The following is an 18,137-nucleotide window of genomic DNA, read 5'->3' as shown; positions in this document are numbered from 1 at the left end:
ACCTTGAGGTTTCTACAGGCATTCATAATGTTTAATTTCTGTCACTCTTTGTTCTCTCTTTCGCTCCACAGGGTCTGTGTTTCACCTGGGCTAGACAGCAAAGACACGCAACTCTGAATCTCAGATCGCTCCCAAGGCGCCTCTTAGCATTGTTTCCTCCAGAATCTGCAAATGACAGATGCTACCTCCATCACAGCAACCTGCTGCAGTCAGGGGAAACCTATCTCCCAAACCCAAGGTGGCTGTTGAGAATTGCAGATTTGGCCGGGCAGATCTCTGCTCCCAGCCGGAGTTAGATAGCCTCTCCTCTCTCCATCTCAGTCACTCTGAAGCCATACATTTCTTTTCATTTTTTTTCATAGGCTCTCTGATCCCGCTGCCATGGACTGTATCTCCATCCCCTGACACACACAGAAAAGCATACACAATTCCTCTTCTCATACACACCTCATTGTTCACAGCACCCTCTCTTTCTTTTTTCCAGTAACCCCTCTGCTTCCCAGAGCTTATCTTCCAAATGGCAGACATGAGAAATCCAGTGCTTAATTTGTAAATCAGGAGGTCCCGGAACACAAAGAGTTTGCTGTTCCGGCAGGTCAATTGGAGAGAAAAAGTCACGGAAAGCATCAAAAATCTACAGTGCCTGGAGCACATTGGACAATGCCTAGGTGCAAGCTGTTAAAACTAAACTGTCATCATAAACAAAGCATTATTTATTTACATTTATTAATCATATCATTCACAATAATCACTCAAAATCAGCAGGGGAGGCGCGTAAACAGCTGTTTAGGTTCTCTCTCTCCCATTGACTGTCCCTTAATTCCCTTCTGTTTGTAGATTGCCGCTACAATGGGGGGGGGAAATGGAATTAGGGATGACTTTGGTCTATTTGGGGTCCGACTGAGCTACTGAAAACTTTCAAACGACTGCAGACTGTACAGAACTAGGCTTTTAACCAGGACCAAGAAGTACGATCACATCACACCTGTTTTAGCCTCTTTACATTGGCTCCCTGTTTGTTTTAGAATTGATTTTAAGATCTTATTGATTATTTTTAAGGCTCTTCATGGCCTGGCTCCAGACTATATTTTAGACCTTGTAATCCCTTATGAACCTTCACGTAGTTTGAGATCTTCGGGCAGGGGAGTCCAGGATGAAAACTAAGGGGGACAGAGCTATTGGGTCCCGAAGCTCTGGAACAACCTGCCTGAAGAAATTAGGCTGTCTGAGTCAGTGTCTTTGTTTAAGTCTCTTCTCAAAACACATTTTTATTGGAAAGCATATCCTGATTTTACCTCACCTGTCTGTTTATTTTATTGTTTTTATGTATTTTATTTATTTTATCATTCACTGTGGTAGTTTAATTTCTCGCTTTGTGAAGCACTTTGTTTGTTTTAATAAGTGCTCTATAAATAAAGTTTTTTATTATTATCATTATTATTACTGGTTTGAAGAAATTCAAACAAATTTGTGTTTTTGACATTTTACCAGTTTCCTCTTTGTTGCTGAGTGTATCCTAATTCAGATCGCAGTAACATTACCCTAGGTGACGTGCACAAAATTCACATGCTTCAGGCTTCACTGCGTGACCTGACTGCCCCCCCTTTCTCTAAAAAAAAAATCTGATTTAAAATGCATCCAAAATAGGCAAACAAGTGATTTATGAGTAACTTCAATGGGAAATAAAAGAATGACAGAACAGATAACATTAAATTTTACACTTAATTTCTTTACAGATTTATTAGTGGGAAAAAAGTGAAAAAATAGGTGCCGGTCCCAATCTGGGAGGTCAAATTAAGCCCTGGGAAAATTGCAATCACATCGCTCAAATAGCGAGTCTCTCTTCTCAACTTCCTCCCTTCATCCTGGCCACTGTCATTCTCGCTCTGCTTCTCTGTTGCCCTCAGCTCTCACACCTCTAAGGCTGTCACTCTGCATACACGCATCTGGCCTTCATTAGAATTGATGCGCAGGTGTGCAGCACTGCACACATGGCTGTAAACCAAACTCATTTTCACTTGCATGCACACATACACATCCACAGTACATGAATATATACATTTTCATTTACAGTTTTTAACATGAATAGTTCAGGATCTACATCAATATTCTTGCATAATGAAACATGACAAATTAAATTTGAAAAGCAGAATAATCAAAGTGTAATGTGGATGCATTCATGCCTACTCTAAAGGGATTTAAATTTGGATCATCATATTTGACTTCCTTTACGGATTTTCTTGGATTTCTTTGCCATACTGTAGCAACTGAAAGGATCTGATGATTAAATGCATCAATTTGACGGAAGGTTCTTTATATTCATAATATAACACTTAAGATAAATTGGAGACCTGTCTGTGGTGTACCCTTCCTCACTCTCACCCACGGCATTATTGGATAGGTTCCATCCCCCACAGCTCTGGACAACATAAATCAATGTAGAAAATGATAAACATATTTCACTATTGGGCATTTGCTGACAGACAGATGCTGTCGTTTTTCTTGCGAGGATAGTCTCACATTACAGCAAATACTATTTGTCACACAAAATGAATGACACTAAAGATTTCTAAAAATCATCCACACTTCTATACACCTTCCTATTAGAAATCCATATACATCTCTATATGTTTTAACAGTGGCATCCTGTACTATATATTTTCTGGAAAGCATGGGAGAATCACAGATGGCAAGTACAGTACAGCTCCTCGAGAAACTTCCTGTCACAATGCATTAATGATGTACTACCGAGTGAAAAATTTAACAGATTCCTCCTTTGAAAGTCAAATAGAGTTTGGCATAAAATCTTAAGACAAACAGTAGAGCACACAGATGAGTAACAGTTGGCAGCAATGCAGCTGCAGACATCCTGTAGTAAAAAAAAAGTCTCAGAAGACCTCACATTGTCTTATCATTGAAATTTGGGGCTTCACCTGACTGTGGCTGTTTGATGAAGTGACAGTAAGCTTAAGCAAACTCCATGTGTAAAGCTTGTGTGCACAAGTCATCTGCTGAGCGTGATAAGGGTGCAGTTTATGACCATTGGCAGCAATTCTGCACTCATTATAATCCTGTTTGGACAATGGGACATTCACAGTGGGTCACTTACATCCTTGTTTACATAATTAACAAAGGGCATCGACTCACTTGGAATGAATCGAGTGCTTTCTTATCACCAGTTTTACACTGAACTCTCCAAGCAGACGGTAAAATATTCTACATGCGTCCACATGGTTATTAAATATTATCCCATTAGTTAAAATCTTGTGTCAACTCGGGTTTTCCGATAACTGCCCATTTCCCGAATGTGGGAAGTAGGAGCAAAAAAACTCCCTGGCTTCAGTTTCATTGACATGACCAAAGAAAGCTAAAAGCATGTAATTACAGTTGAATAGCGAGTTAACCTATTCACCCCTGCTTTAACACTGTCACTCACTGCTTCAACTTAGCACTTAAGTAGGTGGATTTCCATCATGCTGATGGTGGATTGAATATGAGCGAGAATTACAGCTGTCATTGCCTGAGATTAAAATCGTTTGTAAGGATTTACTGGATTTAGCAAAGATACAATTATTCTGAGATATACCAGGAGACAAGATAAATATCTATTGAACTTACACAGTAATTATCACTAAGAGAATAGATAAAGTTCACTCTCAAATATACCTTTATACATATACTAATTTATCATGATTAAAATGAAATTCAAATTATTTTATATAAGATTCTGACCTGTGTGTTATGCTAACACACGAACATTCAAAACGGCACGAAATATACAAGCTTGTCAGGAGGAAGAGCAGCAGTTCAGCTGAAGAAACAAAGACACCCAAGTGGTAAACATCCCTTCAGCTATAATTAATTAAACAAGCCAACTAATCTTCCATTCCCTAAAACTGTTTACAATGATTTGACAGTGCAAGAAAATAATGGAACAATTCTTCTCGGAAATCTTCAGTTTGTTTTGTAGGTCTTGCTTTTGATCCAAACTGAAGTGATTTCTCTGGAGAGTAAATAACATTTCCCACTTTCAAACTAGTCCAAAAAGGCTACTGTATTGCATCTAGGGTAGGGCGTGTTTCAACATATCTGTCTAGCTTACATTACAAAGTCCATGAACAAGTCTCTTAAAAGGCTTGGCTTTGTCTTGGGTGAATTGCATTAAAGTTTTATTGAAAATAAAAAAAAATATTTCAGAATGGTACCTTCTTCAATACATTTAATTAAAAGAAAAAAATCTTCTTTCTCAGGACACACAAAGGAAGGAGTCAGTTCTCCAAAATGTGTTGACACACTACAAGTTATTGAAGGAATCAAGTTTTAGAAAATGTCGTCTTTCCAAGGATTGAGCACTTACAGTACTTAGCAGTGTTGGGCAGTAATGCATTAGAGTCATTTCTTTTGTCAGTCTTGATGTATAAGGGATTACAATTTGAAATTCAGTAATTACATCACAGTTACTAATCCCAGTAAAGCTCTGTTACTACAACAGTTTGGGGGCAGCTTGTTCACTATCTTACCAGGAGATTCACTAGCAAGAACCACACCATCAACACGATATGTTTTAAATGATTTATTGATGAAACAAAAAGATCATGTGGGAGGCTTGACTCGCTGTGCACTTGGTTGGTTACTATGTGTGGGAAAGCTTTGGTGGGGAATCCGCTGTAGCACCTGGGCATGACTGACCCCCAAAAGCCTCCACTTATTTTAGAAAAGATTGGACAGATCTGAGATCTTTGAGATCAGAGCAAATGTAGTGGTGATATGCTTGGGAGGACCAATGGCCCAAGATTTGTATTACGCGATGGCATTGGAATGACCAGGAATGTGAGCTGTGTGAAGAACATATTGGTGAATAATGGAGTGCCAGGTTAAGCAGCGCATGAACAGCATAATGGATGGGGTGTTGGAGCAACCTGAAACTTGAAAGCTCTGGGGGCCATGGTGATGCGAACCATCTTCCATTGTAGAAACCCCAAAAACTGACGGAAAGGGCGGAGTCAGTGTACAGATTAATGTCATGTGGGTGAGTCAGTTGGTTGTAGTAGAAGAAAGTGATGCCATTCCAGTTGGCAAGAAGGTAGAGCCAAAAACGGAGTTCGTCACGGCTTCCACTGTCCAGGGAAATGGAATTCAAGAGTAATGGGACGGAAGAAGCGATTGACAATAAGTGGGAGATGAAGGCTTGCCCTTGTGGAATGATATGTAAGGGGAGCATAGTAGGGCTGCACGGGCAGCGAAGATGCGGAAATAGATTTTGTTGTCGAGTGTACCCCAGTAAGTCGGAGGCAAAGTTAATGTGGTACTGATAGAAACCATTTCCTCCAAAACGAAGGGCCAGATTTAGGATGGGGACTGCCATGTATTTCCCACTGGAGAGGGGGGAATTGGGAACATAGTATGTCCCTGAAAAGAGAGAAAGCATAAGCAAACTCAGTGGAAGAAAGCTCTCTGGTGTGGGTAAGTTTCCTCCTTTTCGGGTAAGGGAGCCCTTCTTGGCCTTCAGAAAATCTTTCGGCAGGTGATTGGTGGAGGGAAGGCATGATGAGAAGAGTGAGATCTATGTAATTACCGTCTATGATCTGTTTACGTAGATTAGAGGGAACTGGAGAAGGATGGGAGATGAATGTGAAAGAATGGCGAATGGGAGGATTAGCTGTAGACAGGGTGAAGTTGCCGGTTGCTTGCTGGGCTGGAAAGTGTGGTGAAGGAAGACCAAAGTAAAGAGAGGAAGAGAACTGCTGCTGCAAGTGCTGTGGATGAAAGCTGGGTGCCGGCATCCCGGTGCCGCAGGCTTCAGCTGACCTGAGCTGCTAGGACTGGTGGAGCTGGGAGATGGAAGATCCTGGCATCCCGGTGCCAGGAGCCCCTATTGGAACCAGCTGCTGTTGTAGAAAGTGGGCAGCAGGGGGCGCTGGCATTTCGGTGCCAAAAGCCCCTATTGTAGCTAGCTGCTGTAGTTGATGGAAGTGGGCAGCAGGGGGTGTTGGCATCCCGGTGCCAGGAACTCCAACAAGGGCAGCAGAGGTTGTTGGAAGTGGACATTTGGGGGAACTGGCATCCCTGCCTCTGCTAAGGCTGGCTGGTGTTGATACTGGAACTGGATGGGGGCACTGAAGTCCCAGTGTAGATTCCGCTGTATGATGTGAGCTGCTGGAGAGGTTACTGAAAACCCTGATGAGAGGTGGAGGGCCCTGGAATTCCAGTGATGGTTGCTTCGACTGAAGGTAATGGAATTGAATGTGGGTGAGAGGTGGTTGCTGAAGCCATGGTGATTTTTGCACTGGCTGATGAGTCTCATTTTTTCTTTTGTTCTTGCTGGCTTTTCTGTTGTCTTAGAGCCAGAGGACGTGGGTGAGCTGTCCCTTTAACGGGAGTGCTGAAGTCACAGCATGTAGTTTGGATGTGCGCGCAATGATGTCATCCAGAAGTGAGGTGGTGTTGACGGAACAGTGGCCATGAGGGGGTGACATGAGAGTGTTGAAGTGTTTTACTTTATTGTCCATTTTATTTAAGTATATTCCTTTGTCCTTCAGCGCTTTTTGAAGTGAGGCAACGGTCCAGTCAGACATTTTTGATGAAGGCTGGTTGTCGAGGAGCTTTGCTGGAGCGTGGTAACGCTGCACCCAGCTGCAGGTTGTGAGGCCAGTGCGGTCAGGGAGATAATGGGGAGCCTGGGATGTCCTCAGAGGCGAATGAGACAGAGAAGTGTGGTGGGGGGCGACGGACTGATCTTGAGTGTCCTCTTCCGCTTGATGGGGTAGATGTGCTGGGGGGGTGGGGATGATTCGTTGGATGAATTGTAGTGGTCTTGGAACTGGAGGAGAGATGAATCGGGCGAGATACGGACCAAGGAAGAGACGGAATATGAACTTGCTGTACTTACCCGCTTCGTGGGCGTCTTTTGGATAACATTAGTGGGGAGCGAGGTCTTAGTCATGGAGGCGACGGAGAACTTTCCGGCTTCTGGGTCTCTTTGAGAGTAGTCATCCTGATCAAAAAGTTCATCGTTGGATGGGGACAATGAGATGAAATTCAGGTGTGTAAACCCTGCTGCTGTGTGTAAACCCGGCACTTCTAGATGGCTGCGTGCAGTCACCCTGGCTAACATTAGCTAGCAGTTGATGGTCAGTAAATACCTTCAAAACATAGGCTGCCTGTTTGTTAAACCACATTTCTTATTTTCTAGTTCTACTAAGTTAAATACAGAATATGCAATATGTGGGTGTGGAGGATTTGGAGTTGTTTAAAGGCACCTTTGACGCAGCTGAGTTGAGTAACAAGTAATGCTACTTACTACTTTTGCTGCTGAGTAATTAGTAAAATTACTATTTTAGCAATTGATACATATACTATAAGTATAATTACTTTTTCAGTGAGTACTATATAATTAGTAATTGATAACATTTAGTATCAAGTATCTTGGCACTGTTTAGCAGTTGGATTAAGAAAGCCCTGTATGGTTGAAGTGTCAGAATCTACTTAAAATTCATTCAAGTTTTGTTTATGCTTCTGAAACTGAACAGTAAATATATCTTCACCTCATGCCATATTTTTGAGGATGTGGTGATTCATCAACAGGTCTTCAATGTACACCACTGTTATTGACAAGATCAACATGTCCAGTGAGAGTTGCATTTTATCTAGAGATGATTTATTCCTCTCAGTTTACCTCGCGGTTTGGGCTTGGGGTTTTTCCCACAGGGCTTGGTGGCTGTGACAGTGGTGGCACAGGTTGCATCCATGAGCGCTCGCTTCAGCACGCCCGTCCTGTTCTTCTTGCGCGTCACCAGATCGCACTCCCCCCAAGCCTGGAAGTCGTACTTGCATTCCCCTATAGAACACAAAGAAATCAGATACTTAATTAGATGCTTTTGTTTAGCGAATTAGCTCTAAGGAGGCATCATATAGGATCGATCAAGCCGAAAACCTAGTAAAATGACACAATGCAGCTTCTATATTTGTTTTAAAAAGCAGTCAATTGCAGTTAATTGCAATCAGTTAATGAAACAAGTGACTTCTGCCAAAACCTTGTCACCAGACACTCCTACTAACAACAAAATCAAAGACGCTTATAAGATCAAAATTGTGAAGCACCATCTGTCCCTGTTAGCAAAAAGCTATATTTCCTATATGATGAAACCCGCTGACAAATGAATGTAATCAAAAACAGGCTGGCTCCTGTTAATCCTGGAAATAATGCACAGATACAATCTTGGCACCAGAGAAGTGAAAGTATTTTCAGCAGCACCTCAAATAAATTTCACATATGTGCTTTCATGTGATATTAAATTTAACCTTCCTTAAACTCAACCCCAGAGGATGCAAAATTGCTCTAGAAAATAGCAGCAGTTGCTGGTGTATATTATAGAAATGTGTTTGAAAAAGTCTGTGTGTGTGTGTGTGTGCGTGCGCACACAAGTGTGTGTTTGTGTACTGTATGTCCATGTCTCTCATATCTCCTTCCATTATTTTGTTGCCACTCTAGCCAGGCTCCCTGGAGGCTGTTACACTCATTCCTCAGCTTCCTCTCACATGAAAGCGTCGGACCCCTTGTCACTGCCTCTGAAATCCCAGGGTGCTCATCAGAGGAGGGGAGATGAGAGAAAAGGGGTGAGGAGTGGAGGGACAGAGAGTGGAGGGAGTGACAGGACCATTGTTGCAAGAATCCTACAGGGACTTCCTGAGCATCGAACTTTAAAACCCCTCCGCCTCCATAATTTGTCTCAGAGAGAGAGCTTCCTTGCTGGCTTCTGGGAATTTGGCAGGCAGCCCATGTCCTCTTTAAGGTGTCATATAAAAGTGTGAACACACCCACTAATCAGCAACCATACATCCAAACAGAGTCATATATGTGTGAAAAGATTTCAGAATCATTGGAAAAGATCTGTTCATTTAGAATCTTGCCCTGCCTTTGAGAAATTTTACATCAAGTGTCAAATATTTGTTCAGGATTTTAACTTCATCACTAGAAAGTAGTGAAAATGCTCACAATTAGGGATTGGACTGAGATCATTTACATTTATTTAGGATGGAAAGAATACCTTTCTCCACAAGACTGCAACAAGGCCAAAAGTTGCTGATCAATTCATGGCCTTTGAATGCTTCTATATACTTGTATGCTATTGTTTCTTAACTAATTATATTATAAATATGTTGTCTCCGAGCCCAACACTGATGACATCATCAGGGTTAGTTTTCCAGAGAGCTCCTCCAAATCCACAGAAGACATTAATCAACTGTTTTTGCAAACTGAGTATACTGACTTTGATCTGTAAAACGAGTGGAGTGCCCCTTTAATAAGGGACCCAGACATCAATGCCTTGAAAAAAAAGATATTTCCTCAGACTGAAATATTGTTATTCATCCCCTTTCTTTTATCACCTTTCAACATCACTTCTTATCTGTTCTGGGCTTTGTGTCTGTGAATTCATTGTACGAGTATTTCTATGGTCTATTGTATTGAAACCCATTAGCTTTGGTGTTGGTTACCGTTGTCACCTGCCCCACACAGTTGTCCTCTTTTTTGGGTCATGCTGCTGGCAACCCTGGCTCCACAGTATTTTGCACACACTCCTATTTTAAGCACAGCATATATACTCTCCCTGCATTGTTGTCTCGTATAAAGTGAGTTGCAAAAAACAATTTGGGCCATGTGTTGCAAACATAAAACCACTGTTAACTTAGTTTTCACTTGTTTGTTTTTAAGGATCTCTTGGAGTTTAATATTGTAATCAGACAGTTTTGCCAAATGGTATGTCAAATCTGTCATGCTGCAGATCAAGTCCGGAACGACTCTTTACACTTTTTAACAAGGTTCTTGTAATAGTACATAATGTTTTTCCTTAATGCAATATGCTATGCTAGTACTTGGGCTACTAGTCTAGTCTTTACATCAATGACAGACAGACATTTTTACTGAGCAGCACCATATCTGAATCCAGGTTTGGCTCCCAGGGTTAAATTGCAGGGTATTTTCACACCAATTCTGATGCATTTTGTGGGGCGTAGACACCAAAGGTTACAGTATTTATTTATCTTTGAAATTGCAAAAATATCCAAAATAAAATAGACACTGGATCGGATTGCAAGGACCTTTCAGCCTCAACAATACAAGAAGGGCTAGTTAGCCTTTTTTCTTTTCTCAAGTAACTTTCCACATTTTAAAGGCCAGAGGCATGTAACTTATTGCCACTTCTCCAAAAACTTTTGCTGCTATAATCTATATAGCCAGTTAGCGGGACCATTATTTCCTGCAGTGTGTTCATCACTCGTGACAGGCTTATTGCAGAGCAGCAGGCTCCTGCCTGACGGGCCATACTGGGGGAACGAAAGTCCCTCAGGCTTGTCACTGCAAGACATTTCAGCTGTGAAGGCTGCACAGTCTCAAGCCCAAAAAGCAAATGACAAAGCAGGATGATTATTCCTGTGTTTTCAAGGACAATGTATCACGTCCTCAGCAGACATTTCTGTTGTACCTCTAATTAGCTAGCTTACTCATTCCTATTGTGAAAATGGGACCATTGTTTGTGTGAATGACAGCATACATCATGGGGAGGTGAAGGGTGAGAGGGATGGGAGCCATGCAGTTGTACAGAAGCAGGGACGTTTTCTGGGTATTTAAGTGGTTGCAAGTTATTTGAAAACTATATAAAGGTTCTGTATATGACATTCTGAACATTAATATAGCAGCAACGAACTATTTGCTGTGTAAAGATATAGTAGAGTAATGCGTCCTGAGCAGAGAATGACATCACACTCCCTTTATGTGTGTTGTTATCCCAACTTCTCTGTGCTGTGTTTATACAGGCGATCCGGACATGCATGCATGTTAGTGCATCTGAGTCCCTCTGTGTGAAACTGTTGGCTTTGTGGAGAGCAATATAACAGCTTGTTCCTTTCTCAGCTAACACGGTGAATTAAGGATTTATTTCAACCAAACGAGAGTTGGTGATTGTTGGTACAGTGGAAAGACTAGAAAAGATAGTTTTGGTGAGATTTTTTTTAATTTTTATGTCCAGTTTGAATTAAGTATGTTTTACGATGATCTGTGAGGTAAAATTACTGTTTTTCTCAATGGAGTCTGGTGGACTGTAGCGCCCATTTGTTTTGATCTGAGATGCTGGTGCTCTGTTTGGACATTTAGTGGGAGTGAATGTTGCTTACAGTACCTTTAAAATAGACCTTTTAGATTTCAGCCCAAGTAGCACCTTATTTCCATATTTCTACCCAGCACAGTCTGAGTCTGAACAGTTCTCCCTCACCTCCAAACTTCTTCTTCCAGTTGCAAGGGATCTTGCAGCGTTGGGTCTTGATGGTCTGCTTGCAGTCAGTGCCGGTGCGCGTTCCCTCCCTGGTGCCGATTCCACAGTCCCCTTCGTTGGCTACACATACACTCCACTGCCACTCCCCACAGTCCGACTTGCGCTCCTTCTTTCCTATAAGACCACACATGCACCAGTTCTGTAACCTTCCAACAATATCGCCACAGATGAAGTTAAAGACAGAGTTGTTTTGAGGCAAGGTCAAGTCAAGTCTCCAGTCAATTGAAACTAGTGCAACTTGTTCAAAACTTTTGTCGAAGCAAGCCTCAATACATTTATCAAGTTTTTGAGGGCACGATGCACTCACAAGTCTTCTTAAGCAGAAAGCAATTAACGTGCAAAATGTCATACATTGAACATTTTTCTTTAAAACCTGTGTTAAGTTTGTTTTTACATCGCTGAGAACAAGTCATTTCACTGACTTTAAGGTTTTTGCTTTCAAGTGTCAAGTCATGTATTTAAGGGGTTGAGTCTCAGACCAGTCAAGTCTGAAGTTCTCATGTCTTGAGCCCAATTAGACACCAAAGTCTCACGTCTACAGTTCTGGTTATACAAAACGTGTTAGAATCTTAGCTTTTATTAAAACAAGAAGTGGAAACTGCTGCTTGCAGTGTTTATGAAAGTATTTACCCCCTCTTAGGCTTTTTCAGATTATTTCAAGGCAGATGTAATGGGTTTAGGTGCTTGTGCTAATTTCAAATGCAAATTAACCTTTTTACTTGAATTTAAATTAGGCTAAAAGTTGTTTTCTTTACCCAAGTGGAAGTTATCTGACTTAGTTTGCCTTTCTTGCAAGGTATTGCTATTTGTTTCTGGTAAATTCTCAAGGGAGACAAATTACTTCAACCCCAAAGGCTATTTTTTCATTTTCATATATTTTTAGTATAGTTTATAGTTGTGTCCAACTAAATAAGTTGTTAAGAGGGACATTTCTCACAGTGCAGCCTTTTAGGGAGTGATATCACTGTATGTTCATTGACAGACATTGCTTCTCCATCATCAAACAAACTGAAATGCCAAGTCATATTTTGACACCAGTGAAGCATTAGTTCCATTTTATGCTTTTTTAAGATACTAAGACTTTTCTCTTTATTAAAGGAAATTATTTATTATTATTAAGTAAAACAGCAGCAGAAAGTAGAAGTGTCTTACCTTAATTGTGGCATGTTAAACTTCATTTAATATAGATTTGATTTCAGACTGAACATCACAGCGCTCCTGTTTCATATTAATAAACAGTGTATAGGGAATCTTAACCTGCAGATATAGATTAATTCTGTAGATGTGAAGAATCTGTCCTGAGCTTTACAAGATTCACCTTGTTTCTCTGCTTTGCCCCCTTCAGCTGCCATCACTGTTAGCACCAGGAGTGCCATCATGGCCACCTGTGTCAAGTGCTTCTGTCCATTCATTCTGAAAGAGAGACAAGACAATTGTTAGAGGAGAACCCTGTGTCATGGTTTGAGAGTTTGGTTTAGTATTTCCTGTTTTATTTTGTAATGTGCTCGGCCTCATGTGTGTTGTGCAGTTTTACTTCCTGTCTTGTGTGGGGGTTTTTTCCGTCAGTTTGATTGTTTGCCCAGCTTTGATTGGTTTCACCTGTGTCTCCCATCTCCTGAGTGTATTTAAGTCTGTGTTTCGGTTGTTCTATGCCAGTTTGTCGTTGTCCAGCCCTTTCCTAGTGTTTCACACTATTTATTTTTTTAAGTATTTTGGACTTACATGAGGTTTTTATGGACTTGGCTCATTTCTTGGACTTTTTGGATTTGTTTGCCTGTGTTCCTGGTTTTGACCTCTGCCTGCCTCATCACTCCGTAAACCTTTGTTTCACTAATAAATCATTGTACTGTACCAGCTCTGCCTCTGTGCCTGTGTTTGGGTCCAGTCCCCCTGTATCCCCTGCGTTGCCTGCTTGACAAAACACCCTGCTTTCTTTACACAGTTAAATTGTTATCAGAGTGGGCTGTTCAGTGCAAATCCAGGAGTTATTTTGGAATGTGAAGTGCCTCTTGTCTATGTCGATTTTATGATTTCCTACATTTCACTACATTTTGAAAACTCATGACTTCTGAGAACTCCTGAACTTGACACATTCAGCTGTTTGGTAGAAGGAGAAAAAAGCAATAGCTGTCCCAAGTCCCATGAGACAGAGGAATAGCCTGGGGTATTTCCATCTCTCATCTTGTGTCATTTCCACTGTGCTGGATTCCAATATCAACATTTTGATTGTCCGCACTGCCACTACACTGTCACTCACGGCTGTATTTGCTGTCAAACTCTGTGAAACCTTGTCACAGGTAGATAGTCACCATACAGGTTAGATTTGTCAAAACTGTTGTTTCTCTGCCCCCTGCAGTTTGAAGCAAGAAGAGAAGTTTCAAAATGATGATGTTGATAATGTTAATTATTAACAATGTTATATGTTAATAATTTTGTTCTGGACCGTGAGTGAAGTTAAGTGAACCCTTGCTCACAATATAAGACAGATGCTGCACTGCATATTAATGGCTGCTATCAATGGAGAAATTGGTCTATCTGTCTCTTCCTTGATCGATGTCTCTTTGTGGAACCAATGGCAATGGTTTCACATTATTCAACTGATCAACAGATGGCGGTAATGACCTAAGAACCACAGCAATGTGCCAACAAAAGGCAGTAAAGAAGAACACTTTTAGCAAGTAAATATGGATGTAAACAATGCAGATTTCAAAATGTGCATATCCTTAAGGTGTAACACTAAATGTTAACAGAAACTTTGCCTGTTTACAAGAACTCTCCCCGGGGGAACCTTTTTAAGGGTATGGGCCAGATGTGACTGATCCACATTAAATACAGTTTCTACATCATTGTCATTATACCGTAAGATTAAGTGTTCCACTGTCAGTAACATTCAGTCAGATATGGCTGGTTGGGGTTACCTTCGATAAAAATGACAATGAGTTCCACACAGTGTATACAGGTATACAGATTTTGATTTGGAAAAAGAGAGTATTGGTAACAATTCAGTACTCTGAGTTAAAGTATTGGAATGTGTATCAGGATAGAAAAAGTTGGATTGTGGCATCCCTAATTTAGGAATAACATGTTTGAAGAGTGATTTAGGTAGTGTAATTTTTTTTCTATAGAACAAAATACTATATATACAACTGATGCTGAAGTTACAAATAGGGAAGTAAATAATGAATTATTTAATGAATGAATTATTTGATCCTCCAGCTGGTTCTGAATCAGCAGAATGCTGTTACTGTCAATATCATCAGCCTAATGCACTGTAATGTGATGAAATTATGACAGAAAACCAACTCTCGTCGACTCTCCTGCCTTCCACCCCCCGCCCTCTCTGAGAGGAGAGACAGTATGAGACTGAAGCAATTACCAAGTGTCTGACTCCAAAAATGCTCCCCTGTGCTCAAATTCCTGTAGAAAGGTTGAGCCTGGCAGGGAAATAATATCCATTTGTTATTTTTAATTAATCCTGAGTTGGCTCCGAGCCCCCCACCCCATTGTGCAATGAACTTGCAATCCCAACTTTTCATTTCACTCACTTAAGACCTCAAATAAGTTAAGTCTGTTTAGAGGACGGTAAAAGCTCTCAGAAATTTAAATCAGGTATTCAAACCTTATATTTAATTATTAGATGTTATTGTAGTTCATTTTATAGGATTTAATGTCTCCCAGCACTTCTTAGAAACTCATAATGAGCTTTATGGCAGAGCCTGTAGTCTGCCTGCCAGGAAAAGTCGTCTGAATCCTTCACACGACTGATTTTATACTTTTCCGACTGTGGGAGCGCACAGACAAACCCCCGTTTTGATTAAATACTTCAGACTCCATCTCCCAGTTTTTTTTATGTTGACTCTTTTTAAGAGATTCCAAACTATTCATCTCCATAACCCGAAAAAGGAAGAAAAAAATCATTGAATTCCAACTGTAAGAAGTGCATACAATGAGTTCTAAAAGTTTCAGAGAGAAAACCCAATGAAAGCTCCCAGATAAAGATCATTTTCCAAGAGAAAGGCATTGTGGCCTTTCAAAAGATAAGAAAGCCTTTTCCTCAGTTACACACAGAGTGATGGGCTCTTGGTGCAGTGCAGGCATAAAAGGGGACGGTGTTGATGACTTTGAATGAGCACTCAATACAGTAGGTTAAAGAAAGAAAAAGTCTTGAAATTAAACTGAATTAACCATTTCATCTGTAGCCGGAGAATCCTCTGAGACGACAGAGGTCAATAAATTAAATGGAAGTCTCTCCCAACGATGTAGCTCCTATTTCCAGAGCATGACAGCACCTATAATGGATGACTGGGTGGATCAGAACATTTGACTATCATTCGGCCAGCATGTGTGCTGCCTGTGTAACGCTTTGATAAGAAGCGCTGGGGACTGCCAACTTAAAAGACGTCTGCTGGTGCTCTTCCATAAATGCTCTTCCCCTCTTTTTGTTTTTTTATCAATACACAGTCAGACACACCTACAGCTTGACACTTTGTGACTGGGAGAAGAGGAGATTTAAAAAATAATCACCAACTGACGTTTTTTCCTTTCCTTTTCCTTAGCCCCTGGCAACCTGACCATGACTCACTTATTCTCATGACTCAGACTCCCCCACCCCCCAGGTCACGTCATCCTTCAAAGAGGTGGTGTTCTGCAGGAAATTTTGTCCTGTTTTTTTCAGGGAATTACTGATGTATTTTGTAAAATGCTCAGACATATTTCAATGTTCTGCTAAAGTTGATACTCAAGTAGCCGGACACAAGAGAAAGAGTCATCAGTCATTGTTCAACTTGTCCCCAGATTCTGAGCTAGATATGTGATGTGGGATATTAAATACCAGGAGGTTTAGTGAAATGAAATTCTTCAAATAAAAGAATCATTTAATGGCTTAGAGGTTGCCGTAAGATTATAAGTTTAAAAAAAACAACAACTTTAGTTTGGCAATTTTTGGTTCTAAAAGAGACAGTGCTCAATGTAATAATAAATATGAAACGTTAGGTTCTGTGGCTTTTTGGGTGTTTGAGCACAATTTCAGTACATGTGACATCTTGGTTCTTAGACTTTTATTTTGGACATACCCATCAAAAGAAAATTACACTTTTTGTGCATACCACGCATTCAAAAGCTAGTCTTGGACACTTTGAATAGTGACAATTAGCCCCATTGGGTCCAATATATATTTAAAAGCCACCAGGATAGATGTTATTTTCCTGCCATGTGTGTGTGAAAAACGTGTGCTGTAGCTTTACTGAAATAAATAACCCGGCTTCATTATTGACTAATCTGCCAACTATTTTCTCGATTAATCGATTAAAGGTCCAGTGTGTAGGATTTAGTGGCATTTTGTGGTTAAATTGCACGTTGCAACCATTTGAATATCGCTCACCTCACCCTCCCCTTCCAAGCATGTAGGAGAAACTATAGTGGCCGCGAAACTTGCGGTTAAATGTGAGCGGCCCTATCTAGAGCCAGTGTTTGGTTTGTCCGTTTTGGGATACTGTAGAAACATGGCGGTGCAACATGGTAAGTAGATAAAAACAGCGTATTCTAAGGTAATGAAAACACAACAATTTTTATTTTCAGGCATATATACACTATTGAAAACATACTTATAAATATTATATTCCATTTCTGCCCCTCCTAAATGTTACACACTGGACCTTTAATTGTTTAGTCTGTGAAGTGTAAAAATAGTGATAAATTCCCATGACAGTTAAACAGCTAAATCATAGTTTAGGGTGTTATCTTTAAATTGCTTGTTTTGTTCAACCGACAGTCAACCCCAAAGATATTTAATTTAAAATAATATACAACAGCAAAAAGCAGCAAATTCTCACATTTGAGAAACTGGATCCAGAGAATGTTTGGTATTTTTGCTTGATAAATGACTAGACCGATTAATCGAAACATTTATTTAATACATTTTTTAGAATGAAAACAAATTCAGGATATAACTGATACAGAAACAAATGCAATGAAAACCCCTCCAAACAACACAGGACAGAAAAGAAACAGTCCTCAGGTGAGAATAAGAACAAAATTCAGGGTACAAAATACAAGTCTTTCTTACATATTTGACTCTGCCTGTATTAAAGTGGGAACCAAATGAGATCACATTTAACAATGGCTTGCAATTAAGGTCAGAAACGGTAAAGTCTAAATCGAAATCTAGAAGAGTTCTTTTAGTAGAGTTCCCCACTTAGCTACGACAGGAACAGGAGAACTAAATGTTTGCAAAACTCACACCGTGGGGGTTACTTTAGATGGAACATCACAAACGTACAGTGGCCAGTGTGGCTCATGAGCCAGTAAGAATTAGTCCTATCAAACCCTCAATTTACCCCATTGATCCAGACCCAGCTGTGGGTTCCTGGTGAAGGGAATGGAGGAGGAAAACCAATACTGGCCACAAATCAATTGTGTGCTCCTGAAAATTAACACAAGGCGCTCCACCAGAACAGCAGATGCAAAAAGCTCTCCATCTCTCCTCTCTCTCATTAGGACTGACATAATCCCCACTGAGTCCATAAAGGAGAATCTGTTTATACTATCAGATCATTTGCTTGATACATGCTGATACATGAAGGGAGCAGGCGATGGAGTTGACAGTGCAGGAATAAAGAAGAGAGCAGGTTAAAGAGACAGTTCACCCCAAAATCAAAAATACATATTTGTCCTCTTACCTGTAGTTCTATTTATCCATCTAGATTGTTTTGGTGTGAGTTGCCGAGTTTTGGAGAGTAGAGATGTCTGCTTGTGGTGCTCAAAGTGCCAAAAAATACATTTTGTTTTCTTTCATTTAAACCATTAACCTCT

General features: G+C 40.5%; 1 protein-coding gene across 1 annotated transcript in view; it reads right to left on the bottom strand.

Moving 5' to 3' along the window:
• ptn (pleiotrophin) overlaps positions 1-18,137 on the bottom strand; it is a 47,528-nt gene that overhangs the window by 4,589 nt on the left and 24,802 nt on the right. The window contains exons 2-4 of the mRNA XM_044186205.1: positions 12,646-12,740; positions 11,268-11,441; positions 7,676-7,837 (exon numbers count right to left, since the gene is read on the bottom strand). Of these exons, the coding sequence (XP_044042140.1) occupies positions 7,676-7,837; positions 11,268-11,441; positions 12,646-12,739 (430 nt within the window). The 5' untranslated portion in view covers position 12,740. The remainder of the gene's footprint in view (positions 1-7,675; positions 7,838-11,267; positions 11,442-12,645; positions 12,741-18,137) is intronic.

Source organism: Siniperca chuatsi, linkage group LG23 (genome assembly GCF_020085105.1).
Source record: "Siniperca chuatsi isolate FFG_IHB_CAS linkage group LG23, ASM2008510v1, whole genome shotgun sequence".
Taxonomy (NCBI): Eukaryota; Metazoa; Chordata; class Actinopteri; order Centrarchiformes; family Sinipercidae; genus Siniperca; species Siniperca chuatsi.
The sequence above is the reverse complement of the archived record's forward strand: the minus strand, read 5'-3'. Positions and strand labels throughout refer to the sequence as shown.